This window comes from Chiloscyllium plagiosum, unplaced genomic scaffold (assembly GCF_037043375.1).
Source record: "Chiloscyllium plagiosum isolate Xiang-an unplaced genomic scaffold, Cpla_swu_hap1 HiC_scaffold_29, whole genome shotgun sequence".
In the NCBI taxonomy this organism is placed as follows: domain Eukaryota; kingdom Metazoa; phylum Chordata; class Chondrichthyes; order Orectolobiformes; family Hemiscylliidae; genus Chiloscyllium; species Chiloscyllium plagiosum.
This window is the reverse complement of record NW_028270167.1, coordinates 3425849-3452182: the sequence shown is the minus strand read 5'-3', so window position 1 is coordinate 3452182 and position 26334 is coordinate 3425849. Positions and strand designations below refer to the sequence as shown.

At 44.4% G+C, this 26334-nt stretch overlaps 1 protein-coding gene across 3 annotated transcripts in view; it reads left to right on the top strand.

Annotated features, from left to right (window-relative positions):
* Positions 1-26334, top strand: part of nectin1b (nectin cell adhesion molecule 1b) — a 557504-nt gene that overhangs the window by 477048 nt on the left and 54122 nt on the right. For all 3 annotated transcript variants that reach the window (XM_087976317.1, XM_087976315.1, XM_087976313.1), the window contains exon 6: positions 12536-12683. In XM_087976317.1, the coding sequence (XP_087832443.1) occupies positions 12536-12683 (148 nt within the window). The remainder of the gene's footprint in view (positions 1-12535; positions 12684-26334) is intronic.

Sequence of the window (26334 nt, the reverse complement as noted above, 5' to 3'; positions counted from 1 at the left end):
CACGACACCAGGGTATTGTCCAGGAGACAGTGAGGACTGCAGGTGCTGGAGATCAGAGTCCAGAGAGTAGTGCTGGAAAAGCACAGCAGGTCAGGCAGCATCCAAGGAGCAGGAGAGTCGACGTTTCGGGTATAAGCCGTTCATCGGGAATGAGAAACTTCCTGATGAGGAGATTCCTCATTCCTGATGAAGAGCTTATGCTCCTCAGATGCTGCCTGACCTGCTGTGCTTTTCCAGCACCACTCTCTTGACCAGGGCATCATCCAACGGGTTTATTTGAAACCACAAACTTTTGGAGCACTGCTCCTTCATCAGGTGTTGGACTATAACCAGGTGTTGTGCGACTTCTGACCTTGTCCACCCCAGTCCTACACCAGCACCTCCACACCATGGATCATCTCGAACAGGGGCTGGGTCATGGAATATATTTGAGGCTGGGTCAGACAGATTTTGGGTCTGTGATGGAATAGGTAGCAATCTGGAGCTGAGGCCACAATCAGATCAGCTGTTGGTAGAGCAGGCCCGAGGGGCCAAATGGCCTACTCCTGCTCCTATTGCTCATTACCTTTGGTAGGGGCCCAGCTTCCATTAGTCATAATTGTTTCTAACTGGATCCAGAATTAATATGTGAATACATTTGATGAGGAGGTCGTCATTTGCTTAGAGCTGTATGGGTTTGGCGTATTGCTGTGGTTAGAGTCCATTTCAGTGTTTCTCTTGGAAGTGCGGTGCAGTCTCGGTGATTTGAGCTCTCACTCTCTCAGCTCCTGGCTCCCTTTCTGTTGGCCACACTGCCATCAATCAGCAGGTGACTGGAGTCTGAAGATCCCAACAGCGTATCATTCAACTCTGTCACATACCCACCCATCCCAGCCTGATCCAAGCTCTGTCTACAATGAAGGGATCCCCTGACTGGGTCAGAGCAACTAAATGGGAACTTTGAGCCAAGGGGTGACCTGAGAGAAGTCCCTATAATTATGTCAGACGTTGATAGCCTAGAAATGGAGAAAATATTTGTATCAGGTCCAATCAATATAAAAAGCCTCTAATAACTGCAGTAAAGAATTCCCATTTCCAGTCAGTGGGCAGAATGTGGGACTTGCTCCTGCAGAGAGTAGCTGAGGGGAACAAACCTTGATGTATTTTTACGTGGTGGAGCTGGATAAAGACTGGAAGGAGAAGGGAAGGAAAGCATTGATGAGCTGTGATAAAGTTGGGTGGAAGGAAGCTCATGGGGAGAATAGAATCCTGTCAGGTGGAACAGATAGTTTCCGCACTGGAAAATCTATTTAATTCTATGACTTAGCAAATCTAAAAATCTTCATTGCAATCAGAACAATTCGTGAACTTAATTCTGTTCACCATCAAAACATGATAAAATGTTGATCATATTAAATGGAAATCTGCAAAACAAATTAAGCATGCTACAAACAAAAAGGCCTTTAATTTCAAAGCCGTTGTCTTTAGTTCCTGCTACAAACTCCATTTCCACCCGAGTGCATCCTGCCCCTGTCCCTGAGACCTGCCTGAGTCCAAACCAGACTGTTCCCAAGTCTGGCGTTGAGTCTGCTGGGACCACACAGCCCGCTGTCACTGAGACCACACAGCCCGCTGTCACTGAGACCACACAGCCCGCTGTCACTGAGACCACACAGCCCGCTGTCACTGGGACCACACAGCCCGCTGTCACTGAGACTGCCTTCACCCAGCTATACAGCACCCTCTGACCTCAACCCTGCTTCAAGTGATCTTTTTTGATTCATTCATGGGACATGAGCATCGCTGGCATTTATTGCCCGTCCATGTTGTCCCTTGAGAAGGTGGTGGTGAGCTGCCTTGTTAAACTAGTGCAATATTTGGGATCAAGGCAGATCACAATACACTCAGAGGAAAGTCCAGGATGTTGACCCAGTGACACTGAAGGAATGGCGATATATTTCAAGGGAGGATGGGGAGTACCTTGGAGGGGAATTTGCAGATGGTGGTGTTCCCATGTATCTGCTGCCCTTGTCCTTCTAGATGGTAGCAGTTATGGGTTTGGAAGGTGCTGTCTGAGGATCTTTAGTGAATTTCTGCAGGGCATCTTGTAAATAGTACACACTGCTGCTACTGAGCGCCAGTGGTGGAGGGAGTAGATGCTTGTGGGTACAGTGCCAATCAAGTGGGGGCTGCTTTGTTCTGGATGGTTTTGAGCTTCTTCAGTGTTGTTGGAGCTTCCCCCATCCAGGCAAATGGGGAGTATTCCATCACACCCCTGACTTGTGCCTTCTAGATTATGGACAGACTTTGGAGAGTCAGGAGGAGAGTTAGTTGCTGCTGGATTCCCAGCCTCGGACCTGCTCTTGTAGCCACTGTATGATGAGTCCAGTTATTTCTAGGTAACCCCAACGATGTTGATTTTGGATGATTCAGTGATAGTAACACCACAGAATGTCAATGGGTATTGGTTAGATTCTCTCTGGTTGGAGATGGTCATTGGCTGGTATTTGTGTGGCGCCAATATGACTTGATGATCGACTGCTGAAGCCTTCGCATTGATTGCCTTTACTACCTGCAGCCATGACTATCTCAGTACACACTTGTATGGTCACTCATCTTCCATCCTTCATAAACATCAGCACATCCAAAACCCTGCTTCCTGCATCCGAATCAGTACCAAGTCCCATTGACCTATACCCCCCTGTGCGCATTGACCTCCACTGGCCTCTCTTTAAGCAACTCCTCATTTTGAAAACACACATCTGTGTTTTCAAACCTCTCAGTACTGAGGTGGAGGGTACAGGGGGTCTGGGAGAGAATGCATTTGATGGACTGAAGGGCCTTTGATTGTTCCTGCTTTCTGCTGTTACTATGACAACTGCCTCTTGAGCAGCTGATTTTTAGAATCATTTACTGATTTGTCTTTGCAATTCTGAGTGGGAAGCATGTTTGGACCCTTGCTGTATTTTAACAAACGTCTTTTAAATGTAGTTGATGACCTGACCTAGCTGTTGCTGTATTTGCAAATCTGTTTGTGCCTGTACAAATGAGAGACTTATACGGAACATCTCTACAAATATCTTAAGTTGCTTCACGTAAAAGAAATTACTTTGAATTTCATTCAGTGTGGTTTTGTACTAAATGCAGTAGGTGGTCTGCACAACGTCACAAGTTGTAATGAGACAGGACATCAGTTATTCAGGCTCACAAAGGGGTAGTTGCTTTTCATCAACCTCTTCAGAGATATTATTACTCACCTCTGCAACAGGTAGGACTTGAAGCTAGGCCTCCTGGTCCAACGATAGGGACATTACCACTTCACAACTTTTTCTTTTCAATATTCCCTCATGACACGTGTCTGGGCCCAGCATTTATTGCCTGTCCCTAGTTGCCCCTTGTGAAGCTGGGGGTGCGCTCCTTCTGGACACACTGCCATTATCGAAGGGCTATTTTGGTAATGACACTGGGAAACCTCTTGACTGGTACACGTGATGTTCAATTCAGTGACCAACACCTGGACAGGTAGAGAGACCCTCCACTAAATCCCTCAGTAACGCTGTAATCTCTGTAACACTGTAATCCCTCAGTAACACTCTATAATCTCTGTGTAACACTGTAATCTGTCTGTAACACTATAATCTCTCTATAACACTGTAATCCCTCAATAACACTGTAATCTCTCAGTAACACTGTAATCTCTCTACAACACTGTAATCCCACAATAACACTGTAATCCTTAATAACACTATAATCTCTCTACAACACTGTAATCCCACAATAACACTGTAATCTCTCAGTAACACTGTAATCTCTCTACAACACTGTAATCCCACAATAACACTATAATCCTTAATAACACTATAATCTCTCTGTAACACTGTAATCTCTCTACAACACTGTAATCCCACAATAACACTATAATCCTTAATAACACTATAATCTCTCTGTAACACTATAATCTCTCTACAACACTGTAATCCCACAATAACACTATAATCCTTAATAACACTATAATCTCTCTGTAACACTATAATCTCTCTACAACACTGTAATCCCACAATAACACTGTAATCTTGCAGTAACACTAATCCCACAGTAACACTGTAACCTCTTAGTAACACCATAATCCCTCAGTAACATTGTAATCTCTCAGTAATGCTGTAATCTCTCAGTAACGTTGTAATCTCTCAGTAATGCTGTAATCCCTCAGTAACGTTGTAATCTCTCAGTAATGCTGTAATTCCTCAGTACTACAATGTAATTTTTCAATGCCATGTTTGTGGGGAAATTTTGATTAAATTTAAACCCTGGAAGTGACAGTCATGCCAATGCCCTCGCTGTGAGACCTAGAACAAAACCAAAATGCTGCAGATGCTGGAAGTCTGAAGTAAAATCAGGAATCGCTTGGAACACTCACTAGCCAGGACTGGCTCTGTGTGGAGAACAGCAGAGTTAACACCTCAGAATGTGACTTCCATCAGAACATAAACACTGTTCGGATTCAAATCAAACTGTTCAGGACTGTGTCGGTGGAGTTATCAGCTCAGAGAAACACACTAAAGCATGCAAGAGATTGATCTGGCCTCTTTGAAAGGCACCCTTTTGTAGGGTGGGGGTGGGGGTGGGCGTGGGGTGTGAGGTGGTGGAAGCGATCAGTACTTATTACAAGAAACAGAATTGTCCAGAAGTTGTCACCAGGAATATCCCTTCTCAAGAACTCTCAGTAGCTCAGTGGTTAGCACTGCTGCCTCACAGCACCAGGATCCCAGGTGCGATTCCACACTCGGGCAACTGTCTGTGTGGAGTTTGCACTTTCTCCCCATGTCTGTGTAGGTTTCCTCCCACAGTCCAAAGATGTGCAGGTCAGGTGAATTGGTCGTGCTAAATTGCCCATAGTGTTAAGTGCATTAGTCAGAGGGAAAAGGGTCTGGGTGGGTTACTCTTCAGAGGGTCAGTGTGGACTGGTTGGGCTGAAGGGCCTGTTCCCACGCTGTAATCTAATCTAATCCCTTCCTGACAAAAACCACTGTCGTTCCATGTTATAACTGACTGGGTTGGGTCAATTTGTTACAACAACAGCTCAACAAGAGAGCACAGGGAGGGGTGAAGGTGAACTGTGTCAGTACACTCCGGGAATGCTGGGTAACCAAGATGGATAAAGAGAGTTAGAAGGAGATGGTGATGAAGCGGGACTCATGAGGAGGATAAAGCCCCTGAAGGAACCGGAGAACCTAATGGCCCTGAGACTGGCTTTTAAATGCAGTGCAATTCTGGTGAGTGGGAATCGTGAATGACATTGACAGAGAGGTAGATGATGTTAATAGAAAAGTACAGAACAGAACAGGCCCTTTGGCCCACGAAGTTGTGCCGAGATTTAGTCCTAATGTAAAATATAGTAACAATTTTCGCACCCCTCAACTCACTGCTATCCATGTGCATGTCCAGCAACCGCTTAAATGTCCCCAGTGACTCTGCTTCCACCACCACAGCTGGCAACGCATTCCATGCATTCACAACTCTCTGCATAAAGAACCAACCTCTGATGTCTCCTTTATACCTTCCTCCTAATATCTTCAAACTATGACTTCTCGTACCAGTCAATCCTGCCATGGGGAAAAGACTGAGAGCAGCTCTCGCGTGGTGACTTGCTGGTTTGAGCAGATTCAGTTCCATTTTATATTTTAGATCTGACATTGTCAACAGGATGAAATTACTTTAATCAAAATGTAGTAACACAATTGTCTTTATAACAGAAACCAATGGTTTTCATTCAGCCCATGACTGCTCTGGTACAATTGCCTCCAATTTAATCAGAGCTCAGCTGTGTAGGCAGTGCACGAGAAACCTTCGATTGGTTTTACTGACCCATAAAACTGAGCTCTGAGAGCAAGTGTCATAACTTCCTAATGTCCTTCTCTCCCTCTCTCTCCTGATCCATACCGTCATCAGTAAACAGCAAGCTCGACTGGCCAGGGGATCTGACCTCAATTACAAGGGGAGCCAAACCTGAGAAGGACAGACATAATCTACTCTGACAGCTCCACCCTGTCAGTCAGTCATTCATCTCCAATTCATCACCTCCAACTTTAACTTGCACATCAGTTTACAATCTGGAAAAGTGCCTGACAGAACAAAGACATGCAGAGACACAAACACTCCAACATAACCACATATCCTTGCACGAACTCTCACACAACACTGATGTATACACAGCACAGGAGGCACCAATACACAGGCATTCCCACAAACACGCTCGTAATCATACAAATACACATCTAACAGGCCCTCACCCCAGCTGCCCTTAACACCACCATCCCCAGACAAAACTGGAAAGCCAGCTCTACGAGGCACTTTAATTTTCTAGTAAAATTTAATCATCATTTCTATTTTATGTTGACAGTTATAATACATTTTCATTAAAATACAGGATTAACACAACAATCATATTTGATGCGAGTCCATTTGGAGCACGGTATTTGTCTTATTTCATGTTTGCTCTTGTCTAACGTGTCTTTTCCTGCAATTTGAATGGATTTCAAATCATGTTGTTACAATTGCAACAAAACAGTGTAAAATTCCTGCCACAGAATTGTTGTGGGAAGTGAGAGGATTATGATCCGTACAAATAATAATCCCTGCAGAATAGTCGGATCACTCAGCCTCAGAAAGTTGTAGAGATAATTCCAAAGGCCCAATCTTCTGTTCTCAACTATGGAATAATTCTGCTGCAATGAATTCAAATTTCCAGAGAAGTAATTGATTGCTCATCAATCCCCATTGCGTCCAGCTATAATAACATGCACCAAACACTGATGTTGCTGGTATCAACATCAACAGCTAGTTTCAGTGGTTTAACATCATTCAGTGCTACTGAAAGAAGACAGCTCCCACATTATCAAAGGCACTCTGATATTCTTTTGTCTGCAGTACTGAAATTCAGAGCAGTGACTAATAAAATCCATTCATGCCTATGTAATACAGAATTTTAAGTTTTGCCTTAAGCCTAGTAAAATCTAAGATCGCCCTTATTTTTGTTTCTGTAGGTGTTATTTCACCTTGTCTCACAATGTGGGCCCAAATCAGTGAGTTCTATTTTGTCAAATTCACTTTTGGCCAAATGTGTGACCAAATTAACCTTTTGTGATTAATAAACCAGTTTGTTCGGGTGTTGTAAATGTTCGTCCCAAGTTTGGCTGAATACAATCAAGTCATCAATGTAAATGTCTAATCCCTCAATCGTTTTCCACTCTAAATGCCATGACAATACAAAAGCCATCCAATGTCACAAAAGCTGATATTTTGTTGGCTTTGTTAGTCATTGGATCTTGTCAGTATTCTTGTAGCAAGTCAATTTTGTAACCAATCGTGCTTGTCGAATCCTCTGATTAAAATCCTCCAATCATGGAATTGGATATGAATCTGTCTTTGTCACTGAGTTGACTTTGTGGTAATAATACGCAAACTTTTTTTTAGATTGGTTTTAACACCATCACAATTAGTAAGTTCCTGTTACTATGACTAGGTTTAATAATGTTATTATTAATCATGAACTTGATCTGTTCCCTGATTGAGGTAACTTCTCCTGATTGAGACTGTAAGGATGTCACTTTATGGGCAAACTGCTTCTGAAATAACATCATATTTCTCCAAAGTGACATACCCTGGCATATTTACACAAGTCAATTTCTGACCCTGTAATCATTTATGTAAGTTCCTCCAATTGTTTTCTGGGAGATAGCGTAGATCTCATCCATCTTTTTAAATACCTCCATATGATCCAATCTGATTATTGGAGAGTCAACTTTTGAAGTTTCAATTTCTGATTCATTTTTGAGTTGTTCTGATATCTTTATTTCATTCCCCATTTACTTCCCTATTGGGGGTTGGTTTAGCTCAGATGGCTGGACAGCTGGTTTGTGAAGCAGTGTGATGCCAACATTGTGAAGCCAATCCCCACACTGGCTGAGGTTACTGTGAAGGATTCTTCTTCTCAACCTCTCCACTCGCCTGAGGTGTTGTGACCCTCAAGTTAAACCCTCATCAGTATCTCTGTGTAATGAGAGAGTGGTCCACTTCTCTTCTGCCAAGCTGACCCATCATGGAGTTGTTCCAGTTGTGATGGGATGAAAGGCATATAGTGCAGAGCTGGGCTGAGAGGTGTCAAATGGAGTTTAATGTGGAAAAGTGTGAGGTGATTCACTTTGGAAGGAGTAACAGGAATGCAGAGTACTGGACTAATGGTAAGATTCTTGGTAGTGTAAATGAGCAGAGAGATCGCTGTGTTCATGTATATAGATCCCTGAAAGCTGCCACCCAGGTTGATAGGGTTGTTAAGAAGGAATACGGTGTGTTAGCTTTTATTGGGAGAGGGATTGAGTTTCGGAGCCTAGAGCTTATGCTACAGCTGTACAAAGCTCTGGTGCAGCCGCACTTGGAGTATTGTGTACAGTTCTGGTCCCCGCATTATAGGAGGGATGTGGAAGCTTTGGAAAGGGTTCAGAGGAGATTTACTAGGATGTTGCCTGGTATGGAGGGAAGGTCTCATGAGGAAAGGCTGAGGGACTTGAAGTTGTTTTCGTAAAAGAGAAAAGGGTTGAGAGGTGACTTAATTGAGACATATAAGATGATCAGAAGGTTAGATAGAGTGGATAGGGAGAGCCTTTTTTGTCAGATGGTGATGGCGAGCACGAGGGGGCATAGCTTTAAACTGAGGGGTGATAGATATTGGACAGATGTTCGAGGTAGTTTCTTTACTCAGAGAGTAGTAGGGGTGTGGAACGCACTGCCTGCAACAGTAATGGACTTGCCAACTTTAGGGGCATTTACATGGTCATTAGATAAACATGGATGAGAACAGAATAGTGTAGGTTAGATGGGCTTCAGATTGGTTCCACTGGTCGGTACAACATCGAGGGCTGAAGGGCCTGTACTGTGCTGTAACGTTCTATGTTCTAGGAACTGCTGCAGTCTCTGTGCTATGGGTGGACCCACAATGCCCTTAGAGAGGGTACTCCAGTGTTTTTACCCAGTGACAGTGAAGGAACAGGAAGGTGACGGCCTAGTGGTGTTATGGCTAGACTAATAATCCAGCAACGCCTGCTATAGCTGTTAGAGCAATTTCAATTTAATAAAATCCTGGAACTAAGAGTTAATGATGATCATGAATCCATTGTCAATTGTCAGAAAAACCCAACTGGTTCACTGATGCCCTTTAGGGAATAAATCTGCCTTCCTTACCTGGTCTGGTCTACATGTGACTCCAGACCCACAGCAATGTGGTTAACTCATAACTGCCCTCTGGGCAATTAGCGTTAGGCTATAAATACTGACATAGGCAATCACACTCACATCCCGGAGTGTAAAATGAAAAAATTTCCAAGTTAAGACAGTGAGCTGCTTAGACAGGAACTTACAGGTGGTGGTGCTCCCATGTATCTGCTGCTCTTGTCCTTCGGGACAGAAGTGGTCGTAGGCTGGACGGTGATGTCTAAGGATCTCTGGTGAATTTCTACAGTGCATCTTGTAGATAGTAAACATTACTGCTACCGAGCATCAATGGTGGAAGTAGGGGATGTTTGTGGATGCAGTGCCAATCAAGCGGCTGCTTTGTCCTGCATGGTGTCAACCTGCCCCCATCCAGGCAAGTGGGGTGTATTCCATCACACTCCTGACTTGTGCCCTGTAGATGGTGGACAGGCTTTGGGGAGTCAGGAGATAAGTTATTTGCTGCAAGATTCCCAGCCTCTGATCTGCTCTTGTAGCCCCACTGCATTTATAATGCTCATTCAGTTCAGTTTCAGGTCTTTGCCTCTCTTGGTGAGGAATTCCCTCTGAAGATGTCTCACACAGAGTCTTTCTGGGAGGTTCTGCACACTCTAGTTATTCTGAGCTAGATTTTGTAAAGTTCAAAACTCGAAGCAGCTGCTATGCTACTCCAACAAGTCATTGTTCCAAAACAAATTACAGCTTTTACAGATCTATGGAGTGACTTAGGAAGAAATCCCAGCAGCTACAAGTCTCTCTCTGTGTTGCTCAGCAAATGCTTCTGGGAAAACTCTGCAAATCACCTGGAAGTAGCTTGATTTCAGTCTGAACTGATGATCTTCCATCAGTATGCGGCTGTCAGCCATTCGATGTTGTTGACCAGAAACCCAGTGGACCATGACATGCATCAAATTCTATTTCAGACCATCGGTCAGCTGGGCCTTTTTAAAAATAAATATTCTCTCTACGAAGACTACTGTTGTTTGTATTGTGTAAGTGTATCTGTGTTTCAATTAAAGCAGATTTAGGTCTAATTCTGGATTATAGCTTAGATGTTAATCAGAGTTTGTCACTTTCTTTAAGAATAAGTTTTATTTATAATAACAGATGATATTGAGTTCATTAAAAAAAGGCTGACAAAGGGCTCTTTTATTCTGGTACAAAAGGGAAGCAATTAGTCATTTTGGGAGAACACATTTACATTAACAGTGTGCTTGATGGAGTAATGGGGTTTAATTACCCAGCATTGTTTTCCCTGGGATGTTGGAGGCTGAGGGGTGACCTTATAGAGGCTTATAAAATCATGAGGGGTATAGATAGGGTGAATAGACAAGGTCTTTTCCCTGGGGTGGGGGAGTCCAGGCCTAGAGGGCTTAGTTAAGGGTGAGGGAGAAAGGTTTATAAGGGACCTAAGGTGCAACACAGAGGGTGGTACGTGTATGGAATGAGCTGCCAGAGGAAGTGGTGGAGGCTGGTACAATTACAACATTTAAAAGGGATCTGGATGGATATATGAACAGGAAGGGTTTGGAGGGATATTGGCCAAGTGCTAATAAATGAGACTATATTAGGTTGGGATATCTGGTCGTATGGGTGCATTGGGCCGAAGGGTCTGTTTCCGTGCTGTATGTCTCTATGACTCATAGAACATAGCACGTGGAATGTTCCATGTTGCGCCGACCTATGAAACCAATCTGAAGCCTATCCATCCTAAACTATTCCATTTTCATCCATATATTTATCCAATGATCATTTCAATGCCCTTAAAGCTGGTGAGTCTACTGCTGTTGCAGTGACCAGAACTGTATGCAATACTCCAATTGCAGCCGCACCAGAGTTTTGTGCAGCTGCAGCATGACCTTGTGGTTCCGAAACTCAATTCCTCTACCAATAAAAGCTAACAAACCGTATTCCTTCTTAACAACCCTATCAACCTGGGTGGCAACTTTCAGGGATCTATGTGCATGTACACTGAGATCTCTCTGCTCATCCACACTGCCAAGAATCTTACCATTAGCCCAGTACTCTGCATTCCTGTTACTCCTTCCAAAGTCAATCATCTCACACTTTTCCGCATTAAACTCTATTTGCCACCTCTCAGCCCAGCTCTACAGCTTATCTCTGTCCCTCTGTAACCTGCAACATCCTTCCGTACTATCCACAACTTCATTGACTTTCGTGTCATCTGCACATTTACTAACCCATCCTTCTATGCCCTCATCCAGGTCATGTATAAAAATGACAAACAGACATGGCCACAAAACAGATCCTTGCGGTACACCACTAGTAACTGAACTTCTGGATGAACATTTCCCATCAACCACCACTCTTTGACTTCTCACAGCTAGCCAGGTTCTGATCAAAATCGCTAAATCACCCTCAATCCCATGTCCCCGTATTTTCTGCAATAGCCTACCGTGGGGAACCTTATCAAACACTTTACCGAAATATGCTTCATGAAGGCAGCTCAGCACCACCTTCTCAAGGGGGAGAATATGGGCAATAAACGCTAGCCCAGCCAGCGATTCCCAATCCCATGAATGAATAAAAAGAAGTAGATAGACGGTGGTGAGGGAAATGGACAAGTGTGATCAGATATTTAATTTACAGGAGCGATAGGACATGATTTCAGCAGCCTCCAAAGCCTGAGTTTAGGCTCCATCTTTACTCCATTGCGCCCCTTGACCCTCCTCCCCTCACTGACCTCTCCAGTAATTCCAAAGGATTCATACTCACCATCCAACCGGACATTGTGAATTCCGGAAGGTGCAGAAGCTTGAACACACACACCAACAGATTCAGGAACAACTTCTTCCCCGCTGTTATGAGACTACTGAATGCACTCTCTAACTTCATATAATGTTGATCTTGCTCTGTGCCCCTCCTATGCAGCTGTAACCCTGTATGCCTCACTCTGTCTAAGCGCCCTATGATCTGGGTGGTAAAAACAATGACTGCAGATGCTGGAAACCAGATTAGAGGTGCTGGAAAAGCACAGCAGTTCAGGCAGCATCCAAGGGGCAGGAAAACCGACGATTCGGGCAAAAGCCCTTCATCAGGTATAGAGGCAGAGTGCCTGAAGGGTGGAGAGATAAATGAGAGGAGGGTGGGGGTGGGGAGAAAGTGTCCTTGTCTGCTATGGTCTGCCTTTACTGCTTGCAAAACAAAGCTCTTCACTGTACTCAGGTACATGTTACTGCAATAAACCAAATCAAAAAAACAATTCCCAGGCTCGTCTCGCACAGTTTGTGAGAAACACAGTTTAAACATTCACCTTGTTCCTGATTTACAGATAAGCCTCTACCCCAGGGAGCACCGGGTAGTGTGATCGGAATTCTGGGAGGCGTCATCGCTGCTGTTATTATCATCAGCGCCGTTGTAACCGTCTTCTTCATTTACCGATGGCAACAGAAGAACCGAGCAGATACGGACAATGATCTGTGAGTATCGGCCAACCGGGCACAACAACTACTGCATTTATGTAGCATCTTTAATGTGATAAAATGTTTCAAGGTGTCTCCAAGGAAGATTAGAAAGCGAAGCTGAGACCACCTGAGGAGATATTACAGCAGATGGCCAAATTGTGGTCAAGGGGCCAGGTTTTATTGACTATGTGTCGACCAAGTACTGCCCACTGAATGTCAGACTGAGTCTGTGATTCTGCAGAAACTGATCAAGTTCACTTCTTATCACCCTCAATGAAAAACATGGAGTCTCAAAACTCTGTGATCACCATATTGTCTCTCTCTGTTTCTTTCTGTCTCTCTACCCTTCTCTTTCTGTCTTCATGTCTCCCTCTCTCACTCATCTCAGCCTTTGTTCTCACTTTCTCTCTCTCTCACACTCTCTCTCTCTCTCTGTCTCTCCGTCTCTGTCTCTCTCTCTCTCTCTCTCCATCCTCTAATTATTCCTGCCACAGAAACTAGGAAAAATTAAAGGATAGTACAGGGGCCATTCAGCCCATCATGTCTACACTGACAATCAGTGATCGAGCTCAATCCCCCTTTATTTCTGTTTGAACTCTCCTCTCTCTTCCCTATTCCTAGTAATGAACCCCTCAACCAAAGGTAACCACTCCTTCCTATCCACTCTAACCAGCCCCCTCTTAATCTCCTTCACATCAACTGAGTTTCCCATCAGCCCTCTCTGTTCCAAAGTAAATCCATCTCCATTTATTTATCAGTGTCTCAATCTCTGTCTCTTTCACTCCATCATTAAAGGCCATCTTCATTACTGCCTGCCTCAAGTTTTTCTTGTTAAAGAAAGCATAGTGAAATTAGAACTGTTTAAATCTTGTTAAATGTCCCCAGTTGCATCTGTGTATCTGCTGACTCGTTCTGAATTTCCACTGATGAAAGTTTTTATTAACAATTTTATGAGTTTAAGCTGCAATGAACTACACATCGAGACGAAGCAGAGAAGGGGTGTGGGTGCCTGTGACTGTGTGTCCACATTAGATTTGAACTACATTCTACAGGAATGTGTAACACTGTCAGAGAAAAGAATAATCACAGAGGACCAAGATACAATTGAACCACAACTTGTACTTTCAGAAGGATCAATTCTCCAGGGGTTGGTTCAGAGGGACGGGTCCTTGAACAGAATTTGACCCAGATCTTCATTAGGATCCAGCTAATGAAAGAGGGAGGTGTCCAGGAACATCCTGCAGGTGAGAGAGAGCTCGAGAGGTGGAAGGATTAAGGGAGAGATTTCCAGAGCTTGGGGCACAGGCGGCTGAGGGCATAGGCACCAGTGGGGGAGCAGTCAAGGTTAGAGTGGAGCTGGAAAAGCGCAGCAGGTCAGGCAGCATCCGAGGAGCAGGAGAATCATCAGGGGCTTTTGCCCAAAACATCGATTTTCCTGCTCCTCGGATGCTGCCTGACCCGCTGTGCTTTTCCAGCACCACTCTGATCGAGACTCTAATCTCCAGGACCTGCAGTACCCACTTCTGCCTCACCAACAGGGAAGCAGCTGAGAAGCAGATAGATCTCAGAGCATTGTGGAGATGTTGGACATTACAGAGATAGGGAGGGTGAGAGCCGTCGAGAGGCATTCAAACAGAAAGATTGGAACTTTCACTTCCTCCCTATGATTCTGAACAATTATGTGTTCTTTCTCTGTGAAATTAGGCAGTGCTGATTGTGTTCATTAAACCTCTGTGACGCATTGTTGAACAGTTTAAGATTTTGCCAGTTTTGGTGTGTGTTTTGAGAAAGCACATAAGCAGCAAAGGCCCACACAGAGCTGACTGGATCAGAGTTTGTGTCACTGAGTTTGGTAGCTGTTCCTGAGTTGTATTAAAAAAAGGACTCCAAGTGACCAGGTTACCAGCAACTCACGGAACGCTCCCTCCCTCCCAACTTACTGCTGCCTCCATTCAGCCCATCAAGCCTGTTCCACTATTCTATAGAGTAATAGAGGCACACAGCAGGGCAACAGACCCTTTGCTCCATCCCGATCCATGCTGACCAAGTTTTCCAAACTGAACGAGTCCCGTTTGTCTGCATTTGAACCATATTCCTCTCAATCTTTCCTATCTATGTACCTAGTCAAATGTCTTTTAAATGTTGTAACTGTACTAACATCTACCACTTCCTCTAGCAGTTCGTTCCACACATAGACCACCCTCTGTGTGAAAAAGTTTCCCCTCAGGTCACTTTTAAATCTTTCTCCACTCACCATAAAATAATGCCCTCCAGCTTTGAACTCCCTACCCTGGGGAGAAGTCCTTTGTTATTCACCTTATCTATGCCCCTCATAGAGGCATAGAGATGTACAGCATGGAAACAGACCCTTCGGTCCAACCCGTCCATTCCGACCAGATATCCCAACCCAATCTAGTCCCACCTGCCAGCATCTGGCCCATATCCTTCCAAACCCTTCCTATTCATATACTCATCCAGATGCCTTTTAAATGTTGCAATTGTACCAGCCTCCACCACATTCTCTGGCACTCTGGCACTTTATTCCATACACGTACCACCCTCTGCGTGAAAACATTGCCCCTTAGGTCTCTTTTATATCTTTCCCCTCTCACCCTAAACCTATGCCCTCTAGTTCTGGACTCCCTGACCCCAGGGAAAAGACTGTGTCTATTTATCCTATCTATGCCCCTCATAATTTTATAAACTTCCATAAGGTCACCTCTCAGCCTCCGATGCTCCAGGGAAAACAGCCCCAGCCTGTACAGCCTCTCCCTGTAGCTCAGATCCTCCAACCCTGGCAACATTCTTGTAAATCTTTTTCTGAACACTTTCAAGTTTCACAATATCCTTCCAATAGGAAGGAGACCAGAACTGCACGCAATATTCCAACAGTGGCCTAACCAATGTCCTGTACAGCCGCAACCTCTCCCTGTAGCTCAGATCCTCCAACCCTGGCAACATTCTTGTAAATCTTTTTCTGAACACTTTCAAGTTTCACAATATCCTTCCAATAGGAAGGAGACCAGAACTGCACGCAATATTCCAACAGTGGCCTAACCAATGTCCTGTACAGCCGCAACATGACCTCCCAACTCCTGTACTCAATACTCTGACCAATAAAGGAAAGCATACCAAACACCTTCTTCACTATCCTATCTACCTGTGACTCCACTTTCAAGGAGCTATGAAGCTGCACTCCAAGGTCTCTTTGTTCAGCAACACTCCCTAGGACCTTACCATTAAGTGTATAAGTCCTGCTGAGATTTGCCTTTCCCACAATTCAGCACCTCGCATTTATCTAAATTAAACTCCATCTGCCACTCCTCAGCCCATTGGCCCATCTGATCAAGATCCCATTGTAATCCGAGGTAACCTTCTTCTCTGTCCACTACACCTCCAATAACGTCACCCCTCAACCTCCACTTCACTGAAAGTTCATTGCTTGGCTGATCTTTTGCATTTTAACTTCCATATTCCCATCAACTCCCTTCAGCCCTCGATTCCCTCCCAAACAAACAGCTGTTAAAGTCTGTCTGTCCTCAAAATATTCCAAGATTTTGCCTTTTGAAGGGGAGCATTCGGAACTTGTACAACCCTCAGGGACAATAATTTTCCTCATCTCTGTCCAAACAAGGTCATCCCGAATTTTAAAGGACTGACTCCTGACAGGAATCTTCCTTTCCATGTCCAACTTTTTAAAACCATTCAGGATCATATGCACTTTGATCAAGTCACTCTCCCCTCACTCTTCGAGACTCCAATGGAAACCAGCCCAGTCTGCCCAAACCTGGTTTCAAAAGGCAACCCTCCCATTCTAGTGTCAGTCGACTAAATCTCCTCTGAACCACCTCCAGCTTGACATCCGAGGGAAAGGTTGGTCACGTTGGGCTTGTTTCCAGGGGAGGTTGGAAGAGTGAGGGGTGCCTGGTTTGAAGTCTGTAGGATCCTGGTGGTCTTGACAAAGTGGACGTGGAAACGAGGATTCCTCTTGTGGATCAGTCCAGAATCAGGGGCATTGTTTAACAGTTAGGGGTTGCCCCTTTAGGGTAGAGATGAAACAAAATGCTTTCTAAGAAACTTGTGCAACTTAGGAACATACTGCCTCAGAAGGCAATGGAGGTGGAGGGGAGGAGTTCACTGAATAGTTTGAAGTCAGAGGTGGATAGATTCTTGTTAGTGAGGGAAATCGAGGGTTAAATGGAGAATCATGGAATACCTACGGTGTAGAAGCAGACATTCAGCCCATTGAGTTCACACCAACCCTCCGAAGGGTAGGATTCTCCTGCTATTCTATCCCGGTAACCCTGCATTTCCCATGGCTGATCCACCCAGTCTGCACATCCCTGGACACTATGGGCAACTCTAACCTGCACATCCTTGGACTGTGGGTGAAAACCTGGAGAAAACCCAATGAGGAACAGGGAGAATGTGCCAATCCCACATAGATAGAAACTCAAGGCTAGATTCGATCCTGGGTCCCTGGCACTGTGAGGCAGCAGGGCTAATCATTTAGCCACCGTGCCACCCCAAAGTAGATGGGAGTGTGGAGTTCAAAACACAAACAGGTCAGCCACGGTCGTATTGAATAGTGAAGCAGGCCTGAGCAGCCAAACGGTCTACGTCTGCTCTGATTTGGTATGTCTGCATCCTTTTACTGACCTAGTAACCACAGCCAGCATACGTACAGTCTTCCTTCAGAAAGGGAGAGCTATGCTGCAGGCAGGAGATGTCGTCTTTTCAGTTGTTCCTTTATATCCTCTTGTAATCAAGGGATAGGGTGCACCCAGGGACAGGTGCACACAGGGACACGGTACACACAGGAACAGGTACACACAGGGACAGGTACACTCAGGGACAGGTACACACAGGGACAGGGTACACCCAGGGACAGGTATACCCAGGGACAGGTGCACACAGGGACAGGTACACACAGGGACAGGTACATCCAGGGACAGAGTACACCCAGGAACAGGTAAACACAGGGACAGGTACAAACAGGGACAGGTACATCCAGGGACAGGTACACACAGGGACAGGTACATCCAGGGACAGGTACACACAGGGACAGGTACACAGAGGGATAGGATACACACAGGAACAGGTGCACACAGGGACAGGGTACACAGAGGGATAGGGTGCACCCAGGGACAGGTGCACACAGGGACACGGTACACACAGGAACAGGTACACACAGGGACAGGTACACTCAGGGACAGGTACACACAGGGACAGGTACACTCAGGGACAGGTACACACAGGGACAGGTACACACAGGGACAGGGACACCCAGGGACAGGTAAACACAGGGACAGGTAAACAAAGGGACAGGTAAACAAAGGGACAGATGCACTCAGGGACAGGTACACACAGGGACAGGTACACCCAGGGACAGGTACACCCAGGGACAGGGACACCCAGGGACAGGTAAACACAGGGACAGGTAAACAAAGGGACAGGTAAACAAAGGGACAGATGCACTCAGGGACAGGTACACACAGGGACAGGTACACCCAGGGACAGGTACACACAGGGACAGGTAAACACAGGGACAGGTACACAAGGGACAGGTACACCCAGGGACAGGTACACAAGAGACAGGTACACCCAGGGACAGGTACACACAGGGACAGATACACACAGGGACAGGTAAACATAGGGACAGGTATACAAGGGACAGGTACACCCAGGGACAGGTACACACAAGGACAGATACACACAGGGACAGGTAAACATAGGGACAGATATACCCAGGGACAGGTACACCCAGGGACAGATACACCCAGGGACAGGTACACCCAGGGACAGGTACACCCAGGGACAGATACACCCAGGGACAGGTACACCCAGGGACAGGTACACCCAGGGACAGATACACCCAGGGACAGGTACACACAGGGACAAGTACACCCAGGGACAGGTAAATATAGGGACAGATACACTCAGGGACAGGTAAACATAGGGACAGATACACCCAGGGACAGGTACTCCCAGGGACAGGTACACACAGGGACAGGTAAACCCAAAGACAGATACACACAGGGACAGGTAAACACAGGGAGAGGTACACCCAGGGACAGGTACACACAGGGGCAGGTAAACACAGGGACAGGTAAACACAGGGACAGGTAAACCCAGAGACACATACAACCAGGGATAGGTACACACAGGGATAGGTAAACCTGTGGCCAATAACACAGAGACAGGTAAACATGGGTAGAGTTAAATACAGAAACAGGTAAATCATTGGGCTGGTAACTCTGGGCCAGGTAAGCACAAGGATGGATAAATACAGGGACAGGTAACACTGACAATGATGTACAAAGATACAGATCAAAAGATGCTACTGAGATAGAATGAACACCTTTCAGAGTTTGATGTGGAGTTGGATGATATGAGGATTGTAATTTCAGAAGATTGTAGTTAAATTTGTGAAACTGCTTCCAGACCAAATAAACATTCCTTTGTACGTTCTGAAGAGAGTACAAGTTTCCAGACATTTTGACCACGTCCACAATTGCACAGGAACTGCCGATCTGTTACAGGCAAAAGGCTGAACAATACAAATACTCAGTCATTGCTGCACAGTGGGCAAACTTTCACATGTGTGCCTTTTTAGTTACTGGAATGGGTTTAAGGAAACATGTGTGTGTCCCTGAGACTGTGAATCTCCCCACGTTTCGTCTGGCCAGTGTTTTGCTTTACTCAATGACTGAACTGTGGAAATTAATGCTGTCTGACTCCAGTTTCTTGCATTTTCCCCCAGCAACTTTGAGCTGGCAATGTGTTACTCTTTCCTGGTACACTTTTCAAATTAAAGCTGACTTATTAGAAGTTAAGAATCAATTTCATGCTCCTTGCTCTTGATAAATCGCTGATGCTGTTGTTTGTGTTTCTATCGGTGCAGGGCAGCTGGTAATCTGAAAGGAATCAGTTTTACCATCACTCTGATATATCACCCTTCCAACAGAGAGCTGGGATAGGACTGTACCTCAGTCCTGAGGCTGTGTGTGTGACATTATCATCTCTGTATCCCGAGGAGAGTGACTGTAACTAAATCTCACAGAGTTGGCCAAATCTCTCCGCAGTGCAGAGATGTGATTGCCTCTCTGTCTGAGACTCTCTCTCCAGTGAGCAACTGGAGGCTTCAGGAAATGATTGAGTCAGGAAGGAGTTGGTTTTCTCTGGGAGCACAGCGTGATGTGAAATGATGTGATAGCAATCATTGCTGATTGAGAACCAGTGAACAGAGTTAACAACTCCTCATTCACTTCATCAGGGGCTCATTGGGAACTTTTAGGAGTGTTTTATGCTCAGCTTCTCTGGATGGACATTTTAAAAGATTATTGTAAACAAGTGAACAAAGCTGTCCTCTCAGTTACTGCCTCCAGCAAGATAACCCTCCAACATAGTTGCCCTTGTCTGATTCTTGCCCCTTGGGCATTCTTGGTTTTAATTACACCGCTGGTGGGGCACATGCTCTCGGCTCTGCGGTTCCCTCACAAAATCTCTTCTTCCGTCCGCCCCACTGTAGGTTAAAGCCAACTTCTTTGATCTGGTGATAATTTGATCTAATTCTCTGATTCAGATCCTCCTGCCAAGCACCTTAGGAGGTCACCTGGAGGATTGTGCTCAGCTGTGGTCTCCTTACCTGAGGAAGGATGTCCTGGCGATAGAGGGAGTGCAGCGAAGGCTTCCCAGACTGATTCCTGGGATGGTCGGACCGACGGATGAAGAGAGACTGGATCAGTTAGGCCTATATACACTGGAGTTTAGAAGGATGATGGGGAATCTCATAGAACTCCAAAGAATTCTAACAGAACTAGACAGGGTAAACACAGCAGAGATGTTCCCGATGACCTAGTGATCATAATCTAAGGATATGGAGTAGGTCATTCAGGACTGAGATGAGGAGAAATGTTTTCACCCAGAGAGTGGGGAGCTTGTGGAATTCTCTGACACGGAAAGCGGTTGAAGCCAAAACATTGAATGTTTTCAAGAAGGCGTTAGATATAGCTCATACGACTAAAGACATCAAAGTGCATGTGGAAAAATCGTGACCAAGGGACTGAGTTGAATGAACTTCCATGATCATATTGAATGGCAGAGTAGGTTCGAGGGGCTGAATGGCCTCGTCCTGCTCCTATTTTCTATATTTCACTGCATGAATGGTGCCATATTTCTGCAAATTGTTGTTGTAATGTCAGGATAGATGGATTGTGGGCCCTTGTGTAGGTGAATCAGATGGCTCCAATCCGGTCCTACCAACTCAAGAGAAGCATTCTGTAGATAGCTGTGAGATTTCTGACTGAGGCTGTGGGGGTGACAGCAGGGGTACAGTTGTGTAACCTTCTCAGGGAAGGGTTGATAGCCAGAGCACCTTGTCTCTCAAGAAGAGGAGGCGGAGATGTGGCTATTTGAGGTCTTTAACCTGACGAAAGTGTTTGATCGAGTAATTACAGAGAGAAAATTCCCTCATGTGGGGAAAAGCAGAACCAGAGGATGTCTATATCAGATTATCACCAGGTGGTTAGCACTGCTGCCTCACAGCACCAGGGACCTGAGTTTGATTCAACCCCCCCCCCCCACCCCCCCACCTCAGATGGCTGTCCATGTGGAGTTTGCATGTTCTCCCAGTGTCTGCGTGGGTTTCCTCCGGGTGCTCCGGTTTCCTCCCACAGTCCAAAGATGTGCAGGTCAGGTGGATTGGCCACGGGGAATGCAGGGTTATACGGATGGAGTGGGGGTAGGGGGTTGCTCTTCAGAGGGTCGATGTGGACTTGATGGGCCAAATGTTCTGCTTCCACACCATAAGCATTCTATGATTTCCCAATCCCCAAACAGTGTTGTGTGTGCCAATCCCGGGCCCACAGAGAGCAGCTGTAGTGGGAACTGGGTGGTGCAGGTACATAATTCTCTGAAGTTTGTGTCGCATATACACAGGTGTTATGGAGCAGGCCTGACCCCTCAAAACACTTCAAGAAAGTAGCCCAGACCCTCACTTTGCTCGTTCATTTCAGCAAGTGTACAGTGGATATTCCAGGTCAAATCACTTAGTTTTAAACAAAACGGAATTTATTTACAAGATTACCGAATGAAACACAAACAAAAGAGAACACAATACAGAATAACTTAACCTATCCGAAAATCCAAGAGATCATCCCAACTTAATGATGCTGTTCCAAATACTTTAGACCATAAGACATAGGAGTGGAAGTAAAGCCATTCGGCCCATCGAGTCCACTCCGCCATTTAATCATAGCTTGCAACAATCCCCATAAACACCCTTTGGCACAAAAGCTAAAATCAAACATAGGGTCTTCCAGGAGAGAAGGCAGAGAGAGAGGACCAGCTTGGATCAGCTTCTGTGGGTCCAGCAGCTTTTCCTCACACTATAGCTGCTAAACCCCAAATCAAACCAGAGAAAAGTTGAGCTGGAGGAACTGGCCACTCCCCTTTCATTGTACATGTGTTTTTTTTAAACTTGAAAGCCTTTTTTCTGAGGAAGTATCTGTTAGCTATCATCAAATTGACCCTAAAGCCCTCCATGGCCAGACTTTTTGGAGTCTTTGTCTTTTATGACCCCACTGAGAAAAAAAAGCCAAGGACAACATCGCCTTGTTAAAGGAGCAGCTTCATCACACCTCCCCCCCTTTTAAAAACATCAATATCCAAAGATTGCTTCATTTTAAAACCCCTTAATCCTAAATTGTTAGTGCTGTACACCACACATATACATTACATTGACAGTAACCATGCAAACATGCACAACCCCATTCTGTTTCAGTCTGTTGTGCTCCTGCATTCGGATGCCTCTGTTTCTCATCCAAGTCTCGATAACACATCGGCAATCACATTTTCTCGACCTGCCACATGCACAATTTTCAAATTGAAATGGCTGTAATAACAAGCTCCAGTCTGGCATTTTTGTCCTTAAATTTCTCCACAAGCTTCAATGGGTTATGGTCAGTGTATGTGATTGTCTCAGATACTTTACTGATAACATAAACACTGAAATGTAACGCCAACACCGAGCTCCAAGTCTCCTTCTCAACGGTTGAATATTTCTGCTGATGAATGTCCAGTTTCTTGGAGAAATATCCGATAGGTCTTTCTATCTTGTCGTTGTTTTCCTGCAGGAACACCGCACCGACGCCCACATCACCTGCATCAATAGCCACCCTGACTGGCTTTGCGTCGTTAGGTGTGGCTAATACCAGGGCAGTGGTTAACACAGCGTTCAGGCTGTCAAATGCCTCTGACAGTCCGCTGTCCACTGAAACCTCTTGCCTTTCTTTCACAATTCAGTAAGTGAAGCAGTCACACTGCTAAAAGTTGGTACAAATGTTCGATAAAATCCATTCAATCTAAGGAACCATAGTACTGCTTCTTTTGTCGATGGTATGGGAAACTACCAATTTCTTTGCATCTCCTGGGGCCATTTGTCGGTGTCCAATAACATGGCCCAGGAAGGTGACTGGCGCTTTTACAAATTCACTTTTAGCCAGGTTTCTCACCAAGCCTGCCTTCCGAAGTCGATCGAACAAGTCTGATAAATGTTGTAAATGCTTCTTTCAGGTGTGACTGAAAAATCACCAGGTCATCGATATAAACTACACAATTGGGTAGTCCAGCAACAACCTTATTGGTTAGTCTCTGAAATGTGACTGGCATATTTTCAATGCCAAATGACATAACATTAAACTGATACAGTCCATTCAGTGTTACAAAAGCTGAAATGGCCTTTGCTCTTTCTGACAAAGGTATCTGCGAGTATCCTCTGAGCAAGTCCAACTTAGAATTATAAGTTGCTTGTCCCATCCTCCCAACACAGTTTCCAAACACAGAATAAGATATGCATCAGTCTTTGTAACTGCATTGCGATAGACCACACATAGCCATTGGGTACCATCTGGTTTTGGCACCATGACTGTGGGTGAGCCCCAGTCACTGTGACTCACTTCGATTATGCCATTTTGGAGCATGTGTTTTATCTCCTTCTGAACCCGGGCCAACTTTAGAGGGTTATTCCTATATGGATGTTGCTTAATTGGAACAGCATCTCCTATATCTACATCATGCATAATTAGGTTAGTACTTCTCAGCTTATTTCCACTTAGCTCCCCATGTGACAGTATTAACTCTTTCACATCATTCCAATTTTCCTCCTGAAGGTAATTTATCCCAGTTTTTGACAATTTCCTCATTGTCCAATTTGATTTGAGGAATGTCCAATTCAGTATCCTCTGAACTTGGTTCCTCCTTCCTTGCTGTCATCATTAACACCTTCTCCTCTTGCTTTCCTTCCCTATCAAAATACCTTTTCAGCAAATGCACATGACACACTCTGTGAGATTTCTTTCTGTCTGGAGTTGGTATTAAGTAGTTCACCTCACTCAATTTCCTTTCAATTTGATAAGGTCCACTAAATGTTGCTTTAAAGGTTCTCCTATCACTGGAAGTATCACAACTACCTTATCCCTGTAGCAAAATAGCGAATTTTTGATTTCTTGTCTGCTTCCTGTTTCATTGTATGCTGCGAGATTTTTAAATGCTGTCTCGCCAACTTCCCAGCTCTCTTTAATCGTTCCCTAAAATTTGGTACATTGTCCAAATATGTGGTATCTGAATTGTGACTTACCAATTTCTATCTTAATCAATTTTAATAGTCCTTTCACTTCATGCCCAAAAACTAATTCAAATGGACTGAATTTGGTCAATTCATTTGGTTCATCTCTGATTGCAACAAGTACAAATGGAATTGCCTTATCCCAACCATCTGGATGGTCTGGGCTATAAGTCTTCAACATGGTCTTTAATGTCTGATACCACGTTTCTAGCGCTCCTTGTGATTCTGGATGGTATACAATAGATTTGAAGTGTTTTATTCCTAAGCTGTTCATAACTTTGTTGAATAATTTCAATATAAAGTTTGACCCTTGATCTGATTGTATCTCTGCGGGTAGTCTGTATCTAGTGATAAATTTGAGTAACTCCTATGCAATCCTTTTTGCTGTGATACTGCGTAATGGGACAACCTCTGGAAATGTAGTGGATGCATCCATTATTGTTAACAAATACTGATTCCCACCTTTCATTCTAGGTAGGGGTCCTACGCAATCAATTAAGACTCTTGTGTTACGACACGAGGTAAACTCCCCTGCTAATTTAAACCTGCAACACAGAAACGATTCACCCCGCGCTGTAATCTGTTAAAATTCAAGAGGCAAAGAACTATCCCAAAAGTCACTATTTGACATACAAAAAATTTAAGAACTTTATTCTTTAAGTCTGACATAAAATATTAATTAACAATATTTACAACTCCTTTCTCTAGCCTATCTTTTACTCCCCCTTCTATAATACTGGTTCAATAAAACCCCAGATTAAGATTTACCGAAAAATTCAAATTTCAAAACCAGCCAGCTGTTGAATCTTCTCTTTATATCTTCCTCTGTCTTCTTTTCATCTTCTTAGGGTTTCTGTTTCACAGGTCACTGGTCAATAAAGGTGCCTTTAGGAGAGCTATTTTCTGGGCAATCGGCATGTGTTGGTGGCTTGGCAGTTCTCCCTCAACTGTTCAATTTTTCCTGATCTTATACTCCAAAGCATTGATTGTTTCATTGGTTTTAATATTGTTAGAATACAAAATTCAAACTTGATTGGAGTTTAGTATCTTGGGGCATAATTTAATCTGATTGGCCGAAGTTGAATTTTGTTTTTGTCACACAGCAACCCAGGTACTGCTAGCTGCTGGACCAAATGTTACACTGTAAATTCTCCAGCACTCTGTGTGCTTGCTAAGTTCTTCAACTCTCTTAAAGGTACAATACCCCTTACACCTTCCTAACACTTGTAAAAAGTTCCTCAAATGCAGGAATAGGTATTAAGGGTGCATGTTTTATTACTGCCTGTGGTTTTCCAATTAACTGACATGTATGATTCATCTAGCAAAATTCAACTACAGAGTCGAGAGTGTGATATTGGAAAAGCACGGCAAGTCAAGCATCATGGGAGGAGCAGGAGAATCAATGTTTTGGGCAAGAGCCCTTCATCAGGAATGAAGGCGGCTCTGATCTCCAGCATCTGCAGTCCTCACTTTCTCCAAAATTCATTTACATCCTTGTGCAGTCTAGCCCAGTAAAAATGTTTTTGTATTTAAGCTTGTGTTTTTCTCACTCCTAAATAACCTCCTAGACATAGCTTATGCGCCACTCGCAACACCTCCTGTCTATACCCCACTGACAATATGATTTGATGAACTTCTGCCCATTTCTAATCTGCCTGATTATGTGGTGGTCTTTATTTCCTCATTAAGACATAATTTTTAAGATAATAACATTCAGGGTTACATTTGGATTCGTTTTTATGTATGCTTTTGATATAATTGCTTTATATTTTCATCTTTCTGCTGTAACTCAGTTAATTTCTCTGAGCTAAAGATGTCTGCTGTGTTATCTGTCTGCTCCTGGTTTGTCTCAGCCATCTGATCACAGTTTCTGCTAATTCCACTTCAACTTTCTTATCTGTACTCTTTGATCACTCCTGTTTCAACTGGTGACTTTGTTACCTCATTACCACACAGTCAGGAAAAATCCCAGGCTATGTTTCCTGCAATGGTCCAGTTGCCTGAGTTTCCACTGGCTTTTCAACCACAGTAGGCAGCACT